Source organism: Hibiscus syriacus, unplaced genomic scaffold (assembly GCF_006381635.1).
Source record: "Hibiscus syriacus cultivar Baekdansim isolate YM2019G1 unplaced genomic scaffold, ASM638163v2 tig00008276_pilon, whole genome shotgun sequence".
In the NCBI taxonomy this organism is placed as follows: Eukaryota; Viridiplantae; Streptophyta; class Magnoliopsida; order Malvales; family Malvaceae; genus Hibiscus; species Hibiscus syriacus.
In genome coordinates this window covers 38,259-61,182 of record NW_024062161.1, presented here as the reverse complement: position 1 = coordinate 61,182, position 22,924 = coordinate 38,259, and the positions used below count along the sequence as shown (strand labels likewise).

The 22,924-nt window shown below is 33.2% G+C and overlaps 2 protein-coding genes and 2 pseudogenes across 5 annotated transcripts; 3 read left to right on the top strand and 1 right to left on the bottom strand.

Annotated features, from left to right (window-relative positions):
* Positions 1-4,007: 4,007 nt before the first annotated feature.
* LOC120202181 (type I inositol polyphosphate 5-phosphatase 2-like) lies at positions 4,008-8,281 on the top strand. Of its 4 annotated transcripts, XR_005523715.1 has the most exons (12): positions 4,015-4,701; positions 4,800-4,907; positions 4,989-5,082; positions 5,251-5,338; positions 5,428-5,532; positions 5,711-6,530; positions 6,718-6,902; positions 7,023-7,131; positions 7,216-7,364; positions 7,525-7,748; positions 8,030-8,094; positions 8,127-8,281. XR_005523715.1 is itself a non-coding variant. In XM_039202652.1 (11 exons), the coding sequence occupies exons 1-10, from the start codon at positions 4,672-4,674 to the stop codon at positions 7,736-7,738; spliced, it is 1,899 nt and encodes a 632-aa protein (XP_039058583.1). In that variant the 5' UTR covers positions 4,014-4,671; the 3' UTR covers positions 7,739-7,748; positions 7,956-8,094. The 4 variants fall into 4 exon arrangements, 3 of the variants coding, with proteins under 3 accessions (XP_039058584.1, XP_039058583.1, XP_039058582.1); XM_039202652.1 differs by lacking the exon at positions 8,127-8,281 and having other exon boundaries at positions 4,014-4,701; positions 4,800-4,905; positions 4,990-5,082; positions 7,956-8,094; XM_039202651.1 differs by lacking the exon at positions 8,127-8,281 and having other exon boundaries at positions 4,014-4,701; positions 7,962-8,094.
* Positions 8,282-9,848: 1,567 nt separating this feature from the next.
* LOC120202183 lies at positions 9,849-10,783 on the bottom strand (annotated as a pseudogene).
* A 4,701-nt stretch (positions 10,784-15,484) lies between these two features.
* On the top strand, positions 15,485-16,405 carry LOC120202178. The gene has a single exon (XM_039202649.1). The coding sequence runs from the start codon at positions 15,485-15,487 to the stop codon at positions 16,403-16,405; it is 921 nt and encodes a 306-aa protein (XP_039058580.1).
* A 3,321-nt stretch (positions 16,406-19,726) lies between these two features.
* LOC120202184 lies at positions 19,727-21,309 on the top strand (annotated as a pseudogene).
* Positions 21,310-22,924: the final 1,615 nt, after the last annotated feature.

The following is a 22,924-nucleotide window of genomic DNA, read 5'->3' as shown; positions in this document are numbered from 1 at the left end:
AAAAAAGGAAGACAAGGGTCGGTTTTGCTAATTTCCCTTTGGGTTTTGATGGTGTAATGGCTTTTTTTAGTACATTTTTAAAGTTCACTCGAACATGTAATTCTCAGGGATCTTAGGTAATAATGATGCCAATTAAATTAGTATTCATTTAACTACTTGGATTAATGTATCGAAATATTGTTAATGACCTAAATAAAACTTAAATTAACCCATTCATGTTCGAAAATATTGTCTTATCATTTGTTAATATTAATCACCCTTTTGGCCTCGTTATCACACACATATATGGGTTAGGATTCACTACATAGTATAAAAATTTTTAGTTTTACACCTTTTTAAGATTGTTGGATTTTAAGAAATCAAAAGTTGATTTACGGTATGAAAAGAAAATATACTCACTAAAAAAATGAATTAATCTCAATTTTTTATTTCTCTTCATCTAACGATCCTAAAAAGACGTAAAACTAAAAAAATTGAAAGATTTTTGTACATAAATTCGGCAAAACTCTTGTGGAGTGTGACATAAAACCCAATTGCCAACTACTCTTAATATATATATATATATATATATATATATACTATTTTAAATAATTTTTCCACCTTACATTAACCACTAATTCAACTATGGTTAAGCTACTTGAATTTTTTAAAGTTATTCATTAATATATAGTAATTAACTAGTTTGCATACCCATGCAATATATGGGTTAGTTGTATCTATATAGAGGTGTAAAAATGAACGCAAACCCAAAAAACCTTTAATTATTAAAAAAAAAATCAACTTGAAAAGGCTAAACTCGGAAAATTTAAATCCGAGATCGACCCAAACTCAAATCCTAATTTAATATTAAAAGTGTCAAATTATAAATGAATATTTTTTATAAAAAGTTTTACTTATATTAATTCTACTCTAATATTATTTTAGTAAATTAATTATATAGTTTATATATGAAACAGTGATTTCTAAGAGAGAGATTAACACTATAACTCAAATACAAAACCTCTTAGCCAATGAAAGAGGCAAAACACATATTCACATGAAAATTTGAAACATTCCATTTACGTACACCTTTTATAAACAGTTATTATTTAAACCCTAGAAAGATAGCTCTTCACGTTCTCGGTGTTCCTTCCTCTTCTCACAGTTGGGAATGCGTGCATCTGTTTATTACAACCAACTGAATTTGCAGCATCGCGTTTAACTTTGCCTTAAACATCCAACTGTCATGTCATGAGACATGGACTTTAGGGTATAAAGCCAATAAAGTGTATACAGACGCACGCAGATATATTCGAAACATATTTGAACATTTGGATGCTGCTTCCAAACGAAGCCTGTAAAGATATATGCATGCATTCTGTCCACTGATGGACAGTGGCATCACGTTAAATAAAGAAATATCAGTTGACACCTCCAACATTTTTAGATTTTTTTCTTTACAACTTTTATATAAAAATAATCAAAATAAAATTAATGTTACTTTAAAAGAATAGGTTAAATTACAAGTTTCCTCATTCAACTTTATTCTCACTCGTATTTTGGTCACTAAAGTTTAAAAAATTTCAATTTACTCACTGAACTTTTGATTTGTTTTATTTTAGTCACTCCACCATTAAATATTTGACGGCTTTATGACTGAATATTTTTTATTAAAAATTATGAAATAACCCAAAATTTTCTTCATTTTTCATGAAAACCCCTTGGTTTCATATTTCCTTTTATTTCTCGACCATAAAACATCTTTATTCAAATCCCAACCGTGGGAGGTAGAGAAGGAGGAAGTGAACTGTATATCTTGATTCCATGCTAATTGGATGGTGGATATTGGATGTCATAATGGTTTCGGGTTTTATGAGTTTTGGGGTTGAGTTGAACTTTGTGAGTTTTAAAGCGATTTTGGTGAAAAGAATCTAAAACATATAAAGTGGTAAAAGACGATAAGGCGAGTTTATCCGTGTCTTAAGTGGTCAAAGAAGATGCTAAAGAATGGTGATTTCAGTGTCACAAGGATGAAACTATAAGACTTTCATCTTTGGAGGAAGAAGATAAAATAAATAAAGAAAGAAAAATGGGAAAATGATGTGGATGACATGTGAATGCCATGTCAACAAAAATCCACATTAGCATATGTGGCTACCATGTCATTATTCCATTTCTGATTTAACGCTCGAGTGATCAAAATATGAGTATATCAAAAGTTCAATGAGTAAACTAAAAAAAAAATTAAACTTTATTGGTCAAAATAGGAGTAAGAAGAAAATTGAGTGACAATTTATAATTTATCGAAAAGAATATAATTCATTTTTAAAATTTTCTTATCACAATTTAAATTTTGTGATCCATCCAAAATTTACAACAGTGGATTAATTTGATGGGTACATAGAATAGTTGGTTCTTCCATGTCACTTCATTCTTATCCTTTTATCTTTATTATCTTTTTGAGATTTTATTTCTTTTTAATTAGTGGTCACCATGGGAAAAAGAAAAGTAAGGGTTAAGCTTGAAAAAAAAAAGATAGTTCTTTGCTGTGTTTGGAACAGCTGATGTGAACTAAAGCCAAGGCATGGTTGAACATTTTAAGTGTAAAAAAAGAAAGCTTTGCCAATATATACTTTGAAGTTGGCCTCTTTCTGCATTATTCTTCCTTGGGGACCAAATCCTTTTTTAGTGTGAATTGTCATTTGATGACTCACTTCGGAAAAATAAAGATTTATAGTTCTATTTTAATTATATAATATGTATTTAATTTATTCGGAAAAATAAAATGACATGTTGAATCAAATTAGTTAGAGATATAATGATTGAAAGGTTGAAATAAACAATTTTTTTAATTGAGTGACCATCGATACAACTTAACCTTTTTTTAAAGGAAACGCAATGGCTAGGGGAATCGAAGCACTATAATTTGCAAATATCTAAAAGAGAAAAAAATGCATAATCTATTCCAAATCACAACCTCTGCCTAACCTTAACCAAGATATTAAGTTAAAGTAGGTAATGTAAATTAAAATTATGATATCTTGGCAATGCATATAGACCATACCCTTTGATTTTTCAAGAAAGAAACTTGGATTTTCTTTAGTGGGTACTGAGCTGGCTTGACATGTTTTCCAGCTATTATAAGATTAACAATTTGTACTCTTGTTCCAAAAATTATAATACATTAAATACAAATTTATATGAAAAAAATGAAGTATTTGAGTGTTTCAATAAAAAAAAATGATAAAATGAGATGACAAGTTGAAATTGGTGACAAGTTGTAAGTACTAATCACCCAAGTTTAGTAACACTGCCTAATAGTTTGAGTTCACACTCAAAGTTCCAAACTTTATACTTCTTGCCTTAATTTTAACTTCACTTAGCCTTTAGTACAACTTGCCGTAGAATGTAACATAGGAGAGAGCAAAGGATGAAAAGAGATGCCTTTGTGCTTATTTAATCCTTATCCCATAGTTAAAACCTAAAGAAAATCAAGAAAAAGTTTTCATTTTGAGGGAAACAGACGAGGCTTTTCAGTTGAAACACAGAAGGCTATTTACCATCACATATAGTGCGGGTGATCCAGCTTATGTGGTCCCTTTTGGTTACAGCTCATGTGTCAACTTTTCAAACATCTAATCTTAATTATTTTACATGCTTAAACAAAATGGTTGACTTCATTATCATAGTATTATATATATATATAATTCTGTTTATAGAAGATATGTTTTGCATGAAACCGTCCACCCAATTGGGGTCTACAGCTGTTGTTGTTTACTTTGTGTTGAATGCCGATTACCCATTTGACTAAATAACTCTCTTATATTGCCAAGTTCCAGTTTGTTTATTTGGATTGCTTCATGTTTTAAGCCATGTCGTTTATTTAGTATAATGGTGGGCTCTAACCAAATCCTGACTGCTGAATGGTATGATGATCAGTTTCTCTTCCCCCATTATGGAATTTACTGTTGCCTGTCTTAATCAGCGTTTTCCTTTGGTTTATCTTGTCATCATCTTCAACATTTGTGGTGAGATTTTTTTTGCGTTTAGTTTAAGGGTTAGTTTGATGATCTGGGTTCTACTAGTGTATTATCTTAAGGTGAAGTTTGCTATTTTGTCTGGGTATACATTTGTTACAAGTTTCAGTCTTGTTGGGTTTTCCATAAGAGTTAAAAGTAGTATTGTTTTCTCTTTTACAACTCTGTCAATTGCAGTGCATTTGCTTGAACTGAAAGCGTGTTGCATTATAAATTGAATTAGGAGTGTAGTTGTTTTATAGTATTGAAAGTGACCTTTTTGATTTTTTTTCTGGGTCTGTTTTTATGGTTATTATTGAGTATTTTATAAGATTAAAAATTGCTTTTAGCCGTTTTCCAGCAGAAGAAATTAGGACGTGTGGAAGAGGACCATTGAGAAATCTTTTTTTTTTTAAATGCAAGTTGAGGTTTTGGATGCCTATTAAACATGTTGTCTTTCTCTGTTAGGTTCTAGCATGAATCTTCCTTGCGCTTGGCACCAAGTGACCTGAATTCGGGCTTTTGTCGTAACTGTATGTTTCAAATTCTTTATATTGATCTCATAGAACTGTGAATATCAGCCGGTTCAGACCCCAGCTCTTGCTTCCATTTTCAAGTTCTAGAACCTGTTCTTTGAAAGCTTATATCTTTTCACAAATCCTTTTGATTAAAGACTATGAAAGCTAGGACGAGAAAGCGTTCCGAGGTATGCTTCCGGTGCTTCTTGGTTTTTGTTTTCATCCAAATCTGCAATTTAGATCAAAAGTGATGTTTGAATTGTTAACTTGGTTAAATTTTTTTTAGTCCTTTTGGCCATCCGTTGTGATGAAGAAATGGTTGAATATAAAGCCAAAGGTGTATGATTTCAGTGAAGACGAGGTCGAAACCGAAACCGAGAGTGAAGATGACGGTATTGTCCTGTCATATTGAACAACTACTATTTTTCCTTGTACTTTCTTTCTTTTGATGGTGTTTTTCTTGAATTTTCATCCAGCTTGCTATGTTAAGTACTCGAGATTGCACGATGGTGAGGATCATACCCGTAGGACACTAGGAAACCAATCTGACTGCAGAAGCCGAATTTCAGGCAATAAATTTCTTCAATATTTCTTTGCGCTTAAGAGCATATTCAAACTCATCTATGCTGCTTCTTGTTCCCTATCATTGTATTATTATGGTCTTAAGTAAATCGTTGTTATCTATTGATTTGTTTGTCTAAACTTGTTTTGTATGGCTTTGATGTTTCGATGTTCAGATGCACCCTGTTCGGGTTACCGGTTAAGACACAGGAGGGGGAAATCGGAAACTCTGCGTGCACAGTACATAAATACAAAGGATGTGAGGTTTGTCCACAAGATGCTTATGCTTAAACTGTAAACCTTAAGGCGTTTGTGTTTTAATATTTATCAAAACATATTGTGGTTGCCTATAGGGTTACAATAGGCACTTGGAATGTTGCTGGAAGACTTCCATCCGAGGATCTCGAGATTGATGATTGGCTTTGCACCGAAGATCCAGCTGATATTTACATTATCGGGTGAGTATTTTCCTTTCGTTGGTGGATCTTATATCATTTGAGGTTTAATCTTCCACATCTCTTCCTGTTGTAGATGAGTAAGCCCATGAGCATATGCAAGTTATTTGAATATTGGTTTGGTTGTTAGATGTGTCATTTTTTTCATCCAATATTTTAATACTAGATCTGCTTTGGACAGCTTCCAGGAGGTGGTCCCTTTGAATGCTGGAAATGTATTCGGAGCTGAGGATAACAGGCCGATTCCTAAATGGGAGTTGATCATTCGAAGAACTCTGAACAAATCTTTGGAACCTGAAAGCAAGCATAAATACTATAGTGCCCCACCTTCTCCTGTGCTACGGACTTCTTCGGTTGCAGATGTATTAGCAGACAAAATAGATGCTCTGCCGTTGCAAATGATGTGCGATGAGTATCTGGAGGCTGCTAATGGCTGCGACTTCAAAGAAAAAGATTTGAAGAAAGTTTCTGATATTGGACAAAATTTAAATCTGAAGAGAATATATGGTGTCGATTTTGACACTCGGTTGGACTGGCCAGAACACTCGCTAGATGCAACCCCACAAGTTGTTTCTTCACATTCGAAATTGCGGAGAGTACTGAGCAGCTCGGCTAGAATAGGCTTTACTATGGCGGAAAACTCCTTCTGTAGTCCACATCCTGTGGTGTTAACAGGAAGCAGACTGCAAAGATCACACCATAGCTCTGGAAACCTAGAGTCAATGTTGCTGCATGAGCTACCAAATCTTGAAGCTGTTGATTCCTTCTCTGAAGTATCTGACGAGTTTCCCGAAGAGGAGGATGATACTTTCTTGGAGGAACCAATGGAGCAACATGACAATGATGGGGCAGGGTCACATCCGATGTATGTAAGGATAGTTAGCAAGCAGATGGTTGGAATATACATATCTATATGGGTACGAAAGAGGCTGAGAAGACATATAAACAATTTGAAAGTCTCTCCCGTTGGAATTGGTCTTATGGGCTACATGGGAAACAAGGTAATCGTAGGTTCCGTAAATACCTTTGCAGGGAATTATATTGGTGGCATCACTCTAGGGATGGACTGCTTCCATTCGTTTCAATTCTATATTGATCTTCTTTGATTTGATGGATCAATGCCATCCAAATGTTGTTGTGTTGCAATAGGTACTATTATTGATTGCTTTATGGTTTGCACTTCTGCAGGGATCGGTTTCTGTAAGCATGACACTTTTTCAATCCAGGCTGTGCTTTGTGTGTTCTCATCTGACATCAGGTCATAAGGTCGGAGCTGAACAAAAACGTAACTCTGACGTGTATGAAATTACACGACGTACCCATTTCTCATCTGCCCTTGATACAGAACAACCCCTAACAATTCCATCTCATGAGTAAGTAACTTACTAATCATTGCTGAATTATTAACTTTGATGGTTGAGGTTTTTTCCTTATGATTAATTCTTGATCCAACATGAGATATTAGTTTCTAAATGGTTGCTTTCTCCTAACAGTCAGATATTTTGGTTCGGGGATTTAAATTATCGTCTCAATATGTTGGACGCCGAGGTGAGAAAGCTTGTTGCTTTAAAGCGCTGGGACGATCTTATCAACAATGATCAGGTGAGCATCACAGTTATCTAGTTTTACCTTATCATACAAACTTTTTTAATGGAAAAAGTTAATGGCTTCAATTCTGTTCCATAGCTTCATAATGAACTGAGTAGTGGACATGTATTTGATGGATGGAAAGAAGGGGTAATAAACTTTCCTCCCACATACAAGTATGAAATGGACTCGGATAGATATGTCGGTGAGATCCCTAGAGAAGGGGAGAAGAAGAGATCTCCGGCATGGTAAGTAATAGCTTTTGTAAAGTAGATGGACAAGAAATATGATATCATCAAAGTTAGAAAAGATTTCTGGAAATCGAACATTTCTGGCACAATGCCACTGGTTATTCATAAAGTTCCTTATTGTTCAATTTCTTATAACATGTATTAATTCCCTTGATAGGTGTGATCGTATACTCTGGTCAGGAAAAGGCATAAAACAACTTTGTTATCAGCGAGCAGAAATAAGACTCTCGGATCATCGACCCGTCAGTTCAACCTTTTTGCTAGAAGTTGAAGTCTTCAACCATAGGAAGTTGAAAAGGGCTCTCAATGTTAGCACTGCTGCCGTCCATCCTGACATTATCTTTGATGAAAATGAGGACTTCGAACTTTAGCAGAAACCAGGTAATACAACTCAACAATTAACCAGTTACCGAGCATGCCTTTATGATTGTCCTCTCTGCACTTTTCATATAAGTTTTTGTAAAGACCTCTGAAAATGGATATGACATTCTCCAGTGATACTTTATTTCTCTAATTTGACGTTCAATGATTTACCATAATTTTTCTTTCAATTTCTCTTTGCATTTCTAATTACATGTATTATTACAGATGCAGCTTTAAGTCGTTAAGGTGAAAGGAAGGCGTCTTTTTATTTGGGAACATGTTCCGAGATGCTACCTGAGGATTCATTGGCATACCATTACAGGAAATATGGTGCTACTTTGTGTTCAAGAGATAACAGAAGGATATTAAGTAGTTTTGTAGTCAGACTATTGTGACATATTTAATAACAGCATTAAAACATGTCATATTAGTGGGGCTGAATGTATAGGAACTAAAATTCTTTTTTTTTCTTCCTGTCATATAGTCACTGTTCCAAGTTCATAGTTCTACAAACTCTTCTTAAAGTTAGTTCTAATCACAAATTTTTTTGCAGAAACTTCAGCTTTACAGTTTATCTTGCCTTGTTTTTTTTCCATTTTTCTGTCGATGTAGCCAAAATAATGGAAGTTTAAGCTACATTTTGGTGATGTTATGAACTAAATTGGAACTTTGAGAAGTTCATTGAAAATTCAGAATGATGGAAAAAGGTTAAAGAGCTAGAACCACAAATTGACTGAATAAACAACAAGAGCTCAAAGGAAAATTTTTATTTTCAAGATAAGTTAGGTAGAAAAAAACAGAAGATACATTAATGGTACAAGAAAACCATGACTGTCAAAACGTGTGCCCATATATAGATTGATATCTGTTGCTGCAACATTCCTATCCTATGAGCCATCTTGATTCTATATACAGTATTATTTTCGTTTGCTTCAATGGAGATTACTAGAGCGTTCTGCATATTCCTGGTTTTGGTTTTAAAGGCGGTCAAAATTACATTGAGCGTCGAAGATCCTCAAATGGTCACTTTGCTCCTTCGCTTGCATTTTCAGGATTGCTTTGTGATGGTTAGATTTCTTTTATCTGTATCCCGGTCATAATTTTGGAACGTAAGAAGGCTCAAGAGAGTTCATGGTCATAGTTTCATCAACTCATCAAGCTAATCATATTTGCTCACCTTTCATTAATTCCTCAGTTCTAATGGTTTAATTGATATCTCTGATGTGGGGTCTCAGGGATGTGATGCATCACTTCTTTAGGACAACAATGGAGACATCGTTAGTGAAAAGCAAGCAGGGCCTAACCTGAAGAGTTTCAGACAAAGAGGTTAAGACATAAACATGGAAGAAAAGTATGACAAGTACAACATATATCGAAGTTTTCTAAGAATCCTACTAGAAGGCTATGGTTCACTCATGAAGCTGATTGCTAAGAACCTGATGCCACATATTTATCTTGACAGATTTAGTATACACATTCTCTGTAGATACAATTATTCGAATTCAATCCTTCAAGAAAATTAATATTTCCCTGAAGAGAATTTATTTTCTATTTTATTTTAATTCAGATTATGAGCAACGGGGCTCAATTTACCCTCTCATTCAAGGATAATTGCACCCAACTATTATTTGTGGATTTTTAATGGTGGACAAACTTCCACAAACTCAAACAAATATGGATAGATTAGTAATAAGAAACTATTTTTCTTTTGGATTGATCATATCCGTTTCATTTTTTGTCATCTTTATGTCTGGGAAAACAAATCAGACCTTTGAGTATTTATTCTAAATATTCTCGTTTCAAGTACATGTATATACCTTTCATTTAATGCATCTATTGGATTTGCAGTTAATATAGTCCATATAGGTAAATCAGATTCTTTTGGAACACTCGATTTTTGTAGCACATGTAGGTAAATAATCGAAGAAGGTTCTCACATGGCAGCGTCATCAAGAACAGATTCTACAAGAACATTTAGATAAATTTCAGTAAATACTCCAGAGAACAATATGAACAAATCATTACGTTTTCAGTTTCACCAAACAATGGCTGAAATTCTCGATCAATATAACTAGATTTTCTTTGTTTTATTCCTTGCACCGAATGTTATTGACCGAGAATTAACCACTTTATTCAGAATCTGTCTTTATTTATCATAAATTTCCCATCAAGTTTGCTGGTCATCTTCAACCTCCGGAACTCCTCAATCGGTAGAGTCTTATACAGTGCCTTGTTCGTCTGAACAAGATCTTCCAAAGGACCAATCTGAGTTCCCATTTTTTGACAGTGAAATGATGCAATCGACAGCCGCTCTTTCTCCGGATTAACCACAGCTCTATGCACTACGCTTTTGTATTCTCCATTGCTCAGAATCTGCATTCATATTACATCAAAGTTTAAGTCTATGTAGCTTGAAATATTTGTAGCTGGAAATATTTGTTATATTACCTCAAGCACGTCTCCGATATTGATGATGAATGCGTTTGGGATGGGTTTAACAGGTACCCATTTCTGGTTTCTATTGAACTGTAATCCTTCAACTTCATTCACTTGAAGCAAGAGTGTTAAGGCTGTAGTATCAGAGTGTGGAGATGCACCAAGAACCTTGCTTGCTTCTGGACATGGTGGATAATAGTTCAATTTTATCCCTTGTATTTCATCCTCAAAAAAGCTTAAAAGCTTCTCAGGATCTGTCCCCAAGTTCTTGGCAATGAGCTTCATGAGTTGAATCATAACATTATGCAACTCCATTGAGTAATTCTCCAAAGTTGGCCTGAAAACAGCTAAAGTTACAGTCACAGACACCCGATTACGGTCATGAAGTTGACCGATCATTATTCATTATTGATTTTACCTGAATGAAGGGGGATTGGTCGGCCAGAATCTCTTATTTCTTAAGGGCACAGGCAGCCAGGCAGGCCAAAAAGGAAGAGCATGACTCCCCAATCAAGCTTCTGTTCTTCTGATACAATAAAGGCTTGGCCATAGCCTTCGATGTGATTCGGTATCTGTGCACAAGCCATCTTCTCCTCCAAAAGCAAGTTGAAGAACTCTTAGATTCTGTTCTCCTCAGACTATTAAAAAAATTTAATCTTGATATATTCTAATATTTAAAGATTTTATACGTCGTAAACTTTGTAGTAAAAATCTAATATTTAAAAATTTTGTGGTATATTCAAATTGATTTTTAGATACAAAATCAGATAATATTTACAAAGAATTAAAAATTAAAAAGATTTAATATCTACAAATTTACAAGAAAAAACAAATCTAAGAAAGCTTCACAGTAGTTACAACTAGTATGAGCTATCTTAAGTTATATGAGAAAAAAAATAATCTCTTTGTAATATTATCACTTTAATGCATTAGGTAATTTCTTAAATCGCCATTTGATTCTTATTTATTATTTCTTTTTGAACTAATAATAGACATTAATTTTATTAAATAACGAGATATTATTTTAAAATTATAGAAAAAGGCCACAAACTAACCACTACAATTAAAGGAGAATCATACAAAGAAAATTAATCAGAAATTCAACTAAATAACTTAAAGAAATGATAGATATAAACAATCATTACTGTCGACAAGTGAAAGATAAACATCATCAATACTAACTTAAAATCACATATAATAATGACGGATTGTTGATAAACTGACATTGTCACAATTCAATCACGATCTATCTTCGATGATTACGAACGCTTATCAATGTCTAATTTGAGGGTCCAAAGAAAAGATAAATCAATAGAATAATCAAATAAACACTATTTGGATATGGAGAGACAATGTAAAATTCAACTTTGAAAAAAACACTATTAGAATCCGAGACTTCAAGAAAGAACAATACTCTCTTAATCAAAGTCACTAAATGAGTTTTGTTTACGAGTTCTACTTGCTAAAATACAAACACTATCAAATCATTTTGTCTATTTATACGAATTATTGAAAAATATATCTTTCATTTTACTATTACAAATCTTTGGAAATCTATAATGGACCCTGCATTAATGGCCTATGATTAGGACGGGTCATAATCGGAGTTGCTAGCACACTAAAAAGGAGAAACGCATCATTTGCAATGACCTGAAGTAATGGAGAATCAGAGGCTGAATGACGAGGGTCAAGTTGACAACTACATTGCATTTATAGTAGCAGTTACATCTCATGTTAACACTTCATAATGCGTTCGACTCATACTCCCAAATGATCTCTCTCAACTGATACAATATTTGTGATCTGTTCAAAGTAAATATTAATGACTAATTAGGGTACTGTCAACTGGGATATTATGGCCTGTGCTTTTATCATTTGACAGTGAAACTGAAGCATTGGAAACATTAACATTCTTTAAGGAAATGGAGTTATAGGATCTAATATAACACTATTTGAAGCTACATAGACATAGACTTAGCAAACACTCGGTTCAAATAAGAAAACCAGTTACATTGATCGAGAACTTCGACGACTGTTGCGTGAAAACGTAGTAATTTGTTCATATTGTTCTCTGGAATAGTTACTGGAATTTATCTAAATGTTCTTGGAGAATTTGTTTCTTGATGACGTTGCCATATGAGAACCGGGAAGCATTCTTCGATGATTTACAGATATGAGCTTGAAGATAACCATGTAAACTAAAATAGTAAAATCAATATTTTTCATGTGTAAATTCATGTAGCGTATAACTTAAAAAATATTTTTAACCAATTAAATTAAAGAAAAGATAGTAAAAAATAATATTATAAGCAAAAGTACAAGCAAAAATATCATTAACATAAAAACTAGGTTTAATGTATCTCATGCGTTTAAACTTTTACACCCAAAAAAAAATAGTGCAAGGGACCTTAGACTCAGAAAAATATTAATGTAATTCTTTGACCAACGAAATCAAATGTCGACAATCACGATACTTATATGTCAATTCACGATGTTTATGTAGTAATCCATGATACTGATATGGACCACCACTTCAACATCGTAATTGTCAATGTTCGGTTTCATTGGTTAAAAGGTAATTCGTTTTTTCTTTAGTTTAAAGACTATATTGAGTATAAAAAAATTTCATGGATCGACTTAACTTTTGTGTAAAGGTATGAGATATACTATTAAATAAAAAGAATATTGTTAGAAAGATTTGAACTTGCGAAACCTAAATCTCGTATTTTTTTTATTTTTAAAATTTTTAAAACAACTTTTGGAAAATATTGAAAACATATCCTTTATGTTTTCAACTTTTAAATTTTTATATTTTAAAAATTATTTTCTAATTTTACAATCAAACATTTTTCTTCAACGTTTACTATTTGTTATTAAGACTCACCAAATCGGTGTTGGTTCTTCCACATCTAGCTTTTCTTATTAGTGGGTTCAATAGTGGTCTCCCATGGCTCTACACAGAGCTTGTCTGGATCCTTCTCGCCTCATTAGGGTTTCCAATTTAAATGATTCATCTACTAGGTAGTGGCGTATTGATCTTGTTGGGGAGCTTGTCTGCATCCTAATATGCTTGAAGAAAATGGATCGTAAATGTAATGTACCTTAGCAAAGACTACAGAGATGTTATAATGGGTATCAAATAGCGTTCCGAAAACGCTATAGCGGCCGCGATATTGCGGTCGCGCCACCGTCCGAAACAACTATACGTGGTTTTTGTGGTGGGTCACAGATTCACATCGATCACGGTGGATTGCACCCGTAATTTAACGGGAAACGAACGATTACGCTGATAACGGGACGCAATCACCGTTATTCAACCGTGATTCCAATACAAATACAAAAATCAACGTTCATTGCAATCATCGTATAGAAAACAAAAAAGAAAATTAAGGGAATATATTCCCTGCAACTTGTGAGCCCACAAGTATAGTGAAAAGTGAACTGAAAACTGAAAAGAAAGAAAAATTACTTACAAGTTACAACCAGAGTAGGGAGTGGGACAAAACAAAATAGATTATTTAATCAACCGTGAACTCAAATATCCACACATTACACATCTTACCAAAAACCAATCGAGAAGGGAAAGAGCTGGAAAAATAAAGCTGTTCGTCGAGCTTCGCCGCCGGTGAAGGAGTAGATCAAGGCATCAAGCTTCCCGCTTCCATTTAAGAAGGTAATTTTTTTTTTGCTGCTTAGTTTAGGAAGATTGAAGATACAATCTTCACTAGGGGATTTGAGGTTTTGATTTCAAATATGAAAGAGTGAAATAGGTGGGGTGAAAACTGAAAAAAAATTAACTGGGAATGAGAATGGAAAAAAAACGAAGAAGATGGCTTTGACTTGAGAGAAGTGGAAACTGGGAGTGAGAAGAGCTGAGAAACTTCTGGGACATCTCTTGGAAGTTGAGATATTTAATTTGTTTTTTTTATAATAAGATAATATGTAAATTTTTTTACACATTTGATTAGACAAAAATCATCCAAATAACTAATAAAAAATTGACCCTAAAATTACTGAAAGATTCAATGCCTAATCACTACCCAACGGGCCTTAAAATTAGAATATATTAACTCTTAATGGTTGCATATTTTATAATTGAATCCAGTAAGTTCTTCTTCCTTTTTAACCTTTTATATTATTTATTTTTTAAGGTTTGAAATGGCATATTAAGATTTTTTTTTTACTTTGTTCAAGCATATTTTGATAAATATATATATATAATATAGATATATAATAAATTGTATAAAATCACAAAATATTAAATTTAAAATTATTTTTTGTTAAATTAAAATTTATATTTAGATATCCAATTTGAAAATTTAAATATTCGATTTTTTAGATTAAATACGGATCACGGTTTTAATAATCTAAATTTGAGAAATATATTATTAAAATCCACATATATTAAAAAAACAAAAATGCTGGTCTTCAGAATTCCATAGTTGCCTTTTATTATATAGTTTTGAAATTAAATTAAACAGCTAACTCAATTCAATGAGTGTGGGTTATATTAAAAAAATGAAAATATGTAAAATTATTTCATGCACCACCGAGGGAATTGCTTGTTATCTTACTGTCACTAACTTTATCTTCATTCAATATGTAAATGCTATCAACATATGATAAATGTTCAGAACTGTGCACATTGTAATATGAATATACAATTTTCTATATTTAAAATATTATCTACAAATATTCATATTTAAATGCTATTGAATATAAAAAATAAATTTTTATTAGAAAATTGCTTTTTATTTTAGATTAGTTAATAGAAGAGTATTTTAAACTTCTAATATTTTCATATATTTTATTTAGTTTCAGTTTAACTTATATTTTTGTTTACAAGCTAGGAAAATTATATTTTTGTTTAACTTTACGTATATATTAATTTTAGTTTTTATTGAAATTGAAGCATGCCACCACGTATTGAAAAGTTCCCGACTGAAAGATTAGAAGGTGCACCGAGTAGAGATATAGGTTGGCACTTTGGAGATTCAGTTCCAAATACGAAAGGAAATGTTGTATGTAAACTTTGTGGCAAAGTTGTGAAAGGAGGAATAACACGGTTTAAAGAACACATTGCTCATAAAACCGGTGAAGTCGCACCATGTCCTAATGTCACTGGTATGTGAATATGTGTTACTGATTCTTTATACTTTCTTTAGAAAAAATATACTTTATAATTATTTTTATATATTAATAATAAATATTATACATTATTAATAGTGTGAATTATATTTATTTGATTACAGGTATCATTAGAGAAAGCATGATGAAATTACTTAAAGAAGCCAAGGAAAAGAAAAATTGACAAAAAAATGAGAACATATGAATTCTTATCACAATTAAGGGAAGAAGAGGATGAATTCGTAGATGATGTTTCTGCTATGAGACAAGCCACTCAAGAAAGTATCCAATCCCAACACGAATGGCATAGAAGAGAAGAATTCAGACGAAGTACGGGTGGTTGGGATAACATTTATGAAGAAGGACGATCTTCTTCTCTTGGATCACGTGGAAGATATCGTGAAGAAATATCTGAATTTAGTTTAAGGGGAACTATACCTGAATTGGTTAAGAGCAAAAGCTCAAGACAACCAAAGGTTAGAGAGTCTATTTTAAAGACATTGCATAAAAAGATGGGTGAAGCGGTCTCAAAATTTATAATATACGATCGCCTTCCTTTTCGGTTAGCAAGCTCGCCTTGGTTGTATAACTTAATTCAAGTATCAATGGAAGTTGGAAAAGGTGTAAAGCTCCCAACACCTTATGAGATTTCAGATGTGTATTTGACATTGGAGTATGAACAAGTTCGTGAATGGGTAAATGAACTGAAGACGCATTGGAAACAACTGGGTGCAACTCTGATGTGTGATGGTTGGACCAATAGTTTAAATCAAATGCACATCATCAACTTCATTGTTTATTGTAGTAAAGGAACTGCATTTTGGAAATCTGTGGATATCTCGAGCGTTCGTAGTAGAGATGTTGAATTCTACTATAATTTGTTAGACAAAGTTGTTGAAGAAATTGGGGAAGAATACATTATCCAAATAGTGACCGACAATGAGGCAGCAATGAAAGCCGCTGGGAAAAGATTAATGTTGAAAAGAAACCATCTTTATTGGACCTCATGTGTAGCTCACTGCTTAGATTTATGTCTTGAGGATATTGGAAAAAAGTCTAGTGTAGCAAAAAGTGTTAGAGGAAGCAAAGAAAGTGACATGCTTCATATATAATCACATTTGGACCGTTGATTTGTTGAAGAAATATACTCACGGTAAGCAAATTCTTCACCTTGCTCTTACTCGATTCGCTACTCATTTCATACAACTTGAGGAGATAACAAGGTTTGAGATAGATGTTTAAGTCAAAGGTCAGTATTTTATAATTAGTTAATACAGTTACTTATTACTCAAATATAACAATATTTAATGATTTTATTAGTTCCAATTTTTAAATAAGTTAAATTATGTTATTGATTTTTTTTCTTATTAAATATAGAAATTCAGAGAATCAAAATGGGGACAACAAAAATCAGGGCATGCTTATGAAGCCAAAAAAATTGTTTTGGGAAAAGATTTTTGGAAAAAAGCCGTTGATATCATAAAAGTTTACGAACCCCTAGTCAAAGTGCTAAAGCTTGTTGATGGTGATGAAAAACCAACTATTGGTTTTATTTATGAGGCCGTTGATAGAGCTAAACGAGCAATTAAGGAAAATTGTCGATATTCCATCGATTATGAAAGAATTATTGACAATAGATGGAATTTTATGCATTCCGACTTGCATTCAGCTGGTAAGATAAAACATATCATATCATTAAGAGTTATTTTTTTTATTTTAAGTTTTAAGTTTTATAATTTATAATTTATATTATTATCATTTGAGCATAAATTATGATTAGGTTATTTTCTCAATCCTCAATTTCAATTTGGGGTGGAGCATTCTGAGAATGTATTAGCAGAAACATTAGAAGGAACAAGATCAGTGATTGAAAGATTAGAACCTTCTATTGATAATCAAATCATAATGGTTAATCATGTTAGATTCATTCAAGTAATATTATTTGTAACTTAATTAAATAATTTGAAATTGAAATATTTTTCTCATTTTAACTTAAACTTTTATTTATGCAGTTGTTACTATTTCAAAGTAAACACGAGACATTTGGTACTCCACAGGCACAAAGAGCTTGGAATCAAATAAATCCAGGTAAATAGTTAATTATATTATTTAATTATATATGTACATTTTGATGTTAGTTTGAAATTTAAATAATATTATGCAGCTGAGTGGTGGATGATATATGGCACATGTATTCCTGAATTACAACGATTAGCAATTAAAGTGCTTAGTCAAACAACTTCCACATCAAATTGTGAACGAAATTGAAGCACATTCAGCTATATTCACACCAAAGCAAGAAACCGATTGAAGTACAAAAAATTTGAGAAACTAGTGTTTACCTATTATAATATGAGACTTAAAATGAGGCATCAAAAAAGAATGAGCATTGATGATATAAACGCTAGTTACAATCCTATCAGCCTTGATAATATCTTTGAAGATGTTGATTCACTATCAGAATGACTTCAAGAGAAAGGGAATCCATTATTAGATGGTGAAAATCTTGGTGTGTTGCCTGTGGATACCTCAGATGATGAAATGAATGTTAATGATCAATCTCAACAACAAAATTTATCTCATTCAAGTTATAGTGCAACACCAAGTCAAAGTGGTGATGGGACCGATGGTGGTGGTTTAAGTCCAATTGATGACGATGATAGACAGAGTGATGATGGAGCTGAATTTAGATCTTCTAATCGGTATGGAGAACAATATGTTTATATAGGTAGTGGACATTTCCGTGCTTCATCTAGTAGAGAAAGAAGTGAACCAAGAGCTCAATCAAAAGGAAAAGGGAAAGACACCAGAAAACATACTTCTGAAGGTTCTTCTTCTGGCAGAAGATCAACTTCTAGTAACCCTGAGTATAGCAATTCATATACTAGCACTCATGATTTTTATCCACAGGGACAATATTCATATTTTCAACCTTCACATGGTTTTTATCCACCATTTCCTAATTATAGTGTGCCATATCATCCTCAAATGTACCCTCCACCACCAATGTATCACCCACCTCCACCTCACATGTATCCTCCTCCTCAAGTATATCATCCATCTCAATTATTTGAAAATCAAGGTGAAAATGTTACATTTTTTGGATATATTTTTTGACAAAGACCACAAAGATCAAGTGGAGATCACTCTCAAAGTGCAGGTGAAGGATATGATCTTCCTCGTTATTCCACTAATTGGTGAAACTGTTACCACCCCATTTATAAGGTATGTTTGACCTACCAAAAGAATCTATATTTCTATGGCATTTAATTAGTTATCATTTTTTGGATTTTTAATTTACATTGTTTGATTGTTTTTAGATTAAAAGAGAGACACCCATAATGAAGATTGTTGAACATCTTGACATAGTTAGGTTGCTTGCATGAGGTATGTGTTGTTTTAAGTATTGTACATCTTAACATAGTTATGTTACATGAGGTATGTGTTGTTTTAATTATTGTACATCGTACTTTTATGCTCTTGCTTTAATGAAGATTATTTTCTTACTTTAATTATCGCATGAGATATGTGTTGTTCTTTTTGCTTACATTTGATATATATATATATATATATATATATATATATATATTCTTGAGTTTTTCAGTGAAGGATAACTCTTTGATAAAATGGTAAATAATTTCTTATCTCATAGTTATAGCAAAACTTATTTTTATCCATTTTAATTTATTAATTTTTTCCTATGTTGATAGTATTATTTCTTTTAAATAATAATGTATGCATAATGTCATCGTTAATTAATTATCTTATCATATCATCGGATTTTTAAAGTCTTCTATTTGGTTAAACTATATTATATATATATATGTTAATTTCGCTTAGAAAACATTTTAAAAATCTTTATAAATGATTCTTTATAATTATAATTATTTTTATTATGTTTTAAGATAAGTTGTGCAAAATTTAAAAAAAATTCGCGACCGCGACACCCGCAGTGAATGCGATGGCATCCGTTATGTCCGCAACCGCGATAAACGCGATGCGACCGAAAACGTGACCGCGAATGCCATTTAAAACCCTGGTTATAAATGCAGATTATGGGCAATGGAGAAAGTAAAATCATGCAACATAAAGCTGTGTTTAATCAGGTAAAAGAACAGCTGCCGATTGCAGCATTTCACAATCCAAAAAAGGGTACTCAGATTAATCCATTGCCAGATATTGTTATGACAAACAAAACACTGCTCAAAGAAACAGTTTCATGTAAAAAAAAGTGCATTAATAGTTCTTACTCAGTGCTTGTGACTCTCCATTACAGATTTCCAAAGATTTGATGTCGAGAAGATTTGAGAATAATAATAATAATAAAGATATAGTTTTCAATAATTCATATAAAAGGACAAAATGATTTGGTAGCGTTTGTATTTTAACAATTAGAAATGATAAACAAGAATCAAATGACGCTCTAAGAAATTATCTAACGCATTAACGTGATAATTCTATAAAGAGAAACCAAAATTTTCTCAGATCAGAACTTGAGATAGCTTTACAGCAATGGAAGTAAAGGTGCAGAACACAGTTCAACTTGAACAAATTGATTATTTACCTGTTGAGAATGCTCAATCTCTTGCATCCAAGAACCTCAAGAACATCCCATCCAGATGCATCAGACCAGAGGTTGAAACCGATGTGGTTTCCACAGATGAATCCCTGCTGATTCCTGTAATTGACATGAGCAAGCTAGACCATGAAGATGAACAGAAAAAACTCCATATCGCTTGCAAACACTGGGGTTTCTTCCAGGTACATAATCTAATCACAACAGTCATTAATACACAGTAACTTTTTTTTTTACTAAATGGATTTAGTAGTTCAGTTTTATTTGATGGGTGAAACAGTTCATCAATCATGGGATAGCAAATGAAGTGATTGAGAAAATGAAGACCGACGCACAAGAGTTCTTCAACTTGCCATTGGAGGGGAAGATGACTTGTGCACTGTTACCGAATCACATCGAAGGCTATGGCCAAGTCTTTATCAGAAGACCAGAAGCATGATTGGAACGACATGCTCTTCCTTTTCCCCCTGCCTGTGTCCTTAAGAAATATGAGATTCTGGCCGACCAATCGTTCTTTATTCAAGTAAAATCAATAATGATCCTTCAACTTCATAACCATAATAAGGTATCAGATGGCTTGTGCACAGATAAGGCTATGGCCAAGCCTTTATTGTATCAGAAGAACAGAAGCTTGACTGGGGAGACATGCTCTTCCTTTTTGGCCTGCCTGTGCCCTTAAGAAATAAGAGATTATGGCCCACCAATCCCCCTTCATTCAGGTAAAATCAATAATGATCCGTCAACTTCATGACCGTAATCGGGTGTCTGTGACTGTAACTTGAGCTGTTTTCAGGCCAACTTTGGAGAAGTACTCAATGGAGTTGCATAATGTTATGATTCAACTCATGAAGATTCTTGCCAAAAACCTGGGGACAGATCCTGAGATGCTTTTAAGCCTTTTTGAGGACGAAGAACAAGGAATAAAAATGAACTATTATCCACCCTGTGCACAGGCAAGCAAAGTTCTTAGTGCATCTCCACACTCTGATGCTACAACCTTAACACTCTAGGTTCAAGTGAAAGAAGTTGAAGGATTACAACTCAAGAGAAACCAGAAATGGGTACCTGTTAAACCCATCCCAGGCGCATTCATCATCAATATCGGAGACATACTTGAGGTAATATAACAATTATTTCAAGCTACATAGACTTGGACTTAATGTGCCTCTAAGTCAAGATGTTATGTAAATGCAGTTTATGAGCAATGGAGAATACAAAAGTGTAGTACATAGAGCTGTCGTTAATCCGGAGAAAGAGAGGCAGTCGATCGCATCATTTCACAATCAAAAAATGGGAACTCAGATCGATCCTTTGCAAGATATAGTTGAGACGAACAAAGCACTGTATAGGACTATACCAGTTGAGGAGTTCCGGAGATTGAAGTTGACCAGCAAACTTGAAATTTATGATAAATAAAATGAAGCTCTAGTTAAGTTTATCACTTTTTTGTCCATGTTAAATACTTGAATAAAGACAGACTCTGAATAAAGTGACCAATTCTCAGTCAACAACAGACGGTACAAGGAAGAAAACAAAGAAAATCTAGTTATATTGATCGAGAATTTCAGTAAAAACGTAATAATTTGTTGATATTGTTCCCTGGAGTAGTTACTGGAAATTATCTACAAGTTCTTGGAGAATCTGTTCTTGATGAAGCTGCCATATGAGAACTGAGAAGCATTCTTCGATGATTTACCTATATGAGCTTGAAGATAACCATGTAAACTAAAATAAATATTTTTCGCAAGTAAATTCACGTGGCGTGTAACTTTAAAAGGTATTTTTAACGTGGATTAAAACTTTTTTAAATGATTTCCCTATTACAAGGTTTGCAATTATTTCAAATTAAAGAACAGGCTAGCCTTAATGAAAAATTAGAGCATTTCAAGCAGGGTATCAACATTCTTGCAGGAAGTGGATAGTCACTAAAGACCATGAAGGGGAGGATAAAGCTGGTTTGGGCTTTTGCATCTAATCAACAAGTTTTCTTCAGTTCATTTGAGAAATCAGCAGTTAAGACTCAATTTTCGGCGTCGGTTCTTGAACAGGCAACTACTCGCTGTTTGGAAGACGACCAATTAATGAGATTATCACCAAAGAAAACTGTATAACCATGTGTAGAATGCCTATCATCTGGATTATCAGCCCAACTAGCATCGGAGAAAACAATTATCTATCTGTAAGTTACAAGATGGCCAAGTAAAAAGACCATGGTGAATTGTTCCTTTGAGATGATGAATGGTTCGTTTTACTACTTGCCAATGATGAACTTTTAGTTCGTGCATAAACTGAGAGACCTTATTTACAGAGTAAGAAATATCAGGCGTTGTAATTGTGACATTGTAATGCACCAACTACACTTTGATAAAGTTTGAGATCTTATTATCACCAACTACAGTATGATAAAATTTGAGATCTTCTCACGAATGACAAAGATAAAGGGATTGTCGGAGAAGACGAAGGAGAACTGGGAAAACTGACAGAAGGGTTACGGATTTCGATTAGAAATAAAAAAAGGAAAAGAGGCACGAGAATTTTAATGAGGAGTCCAAACACTTATCTGGTGGACCAATTGAACGAATTTGGAGTCAAGCCCAACCAGATTTGGTACAATGTTATCAGATAAAACGTGTACTGGAAAGGAAAAGGATTTATCTAAAAATTAAATGAAGGTTTCTCTTATGAAATCTTTCGTTTATCTCTTCTCTCAAATTTCATTTTTAAAAATTCTTGAAGATTCATCATAAATTGACATCAGAGTCTAAATTTCGGACAAATTTTCAAGTTGGGTAGAAAAAAAACAATGGCAGAAACCATAGATTGCAATGCCATACAACAATAGATGGATGAAACAAAAACCACTTAAGTGGTGGGCAGAGCAAACAACCCGTAGCAATAGATTGCCCTGATAATAACCTGACGGTGGATCGAGTAGGTGCGATCGTGAGTCAAGGAAAAGCTTGAATAATGGCGATGGAGGGCCAGTCAAGGTAGTGACTTTATTTGGGGCGTTTAAACGTCTATTGGTGTCATAACTAATAAGTTTCTTTAGCCC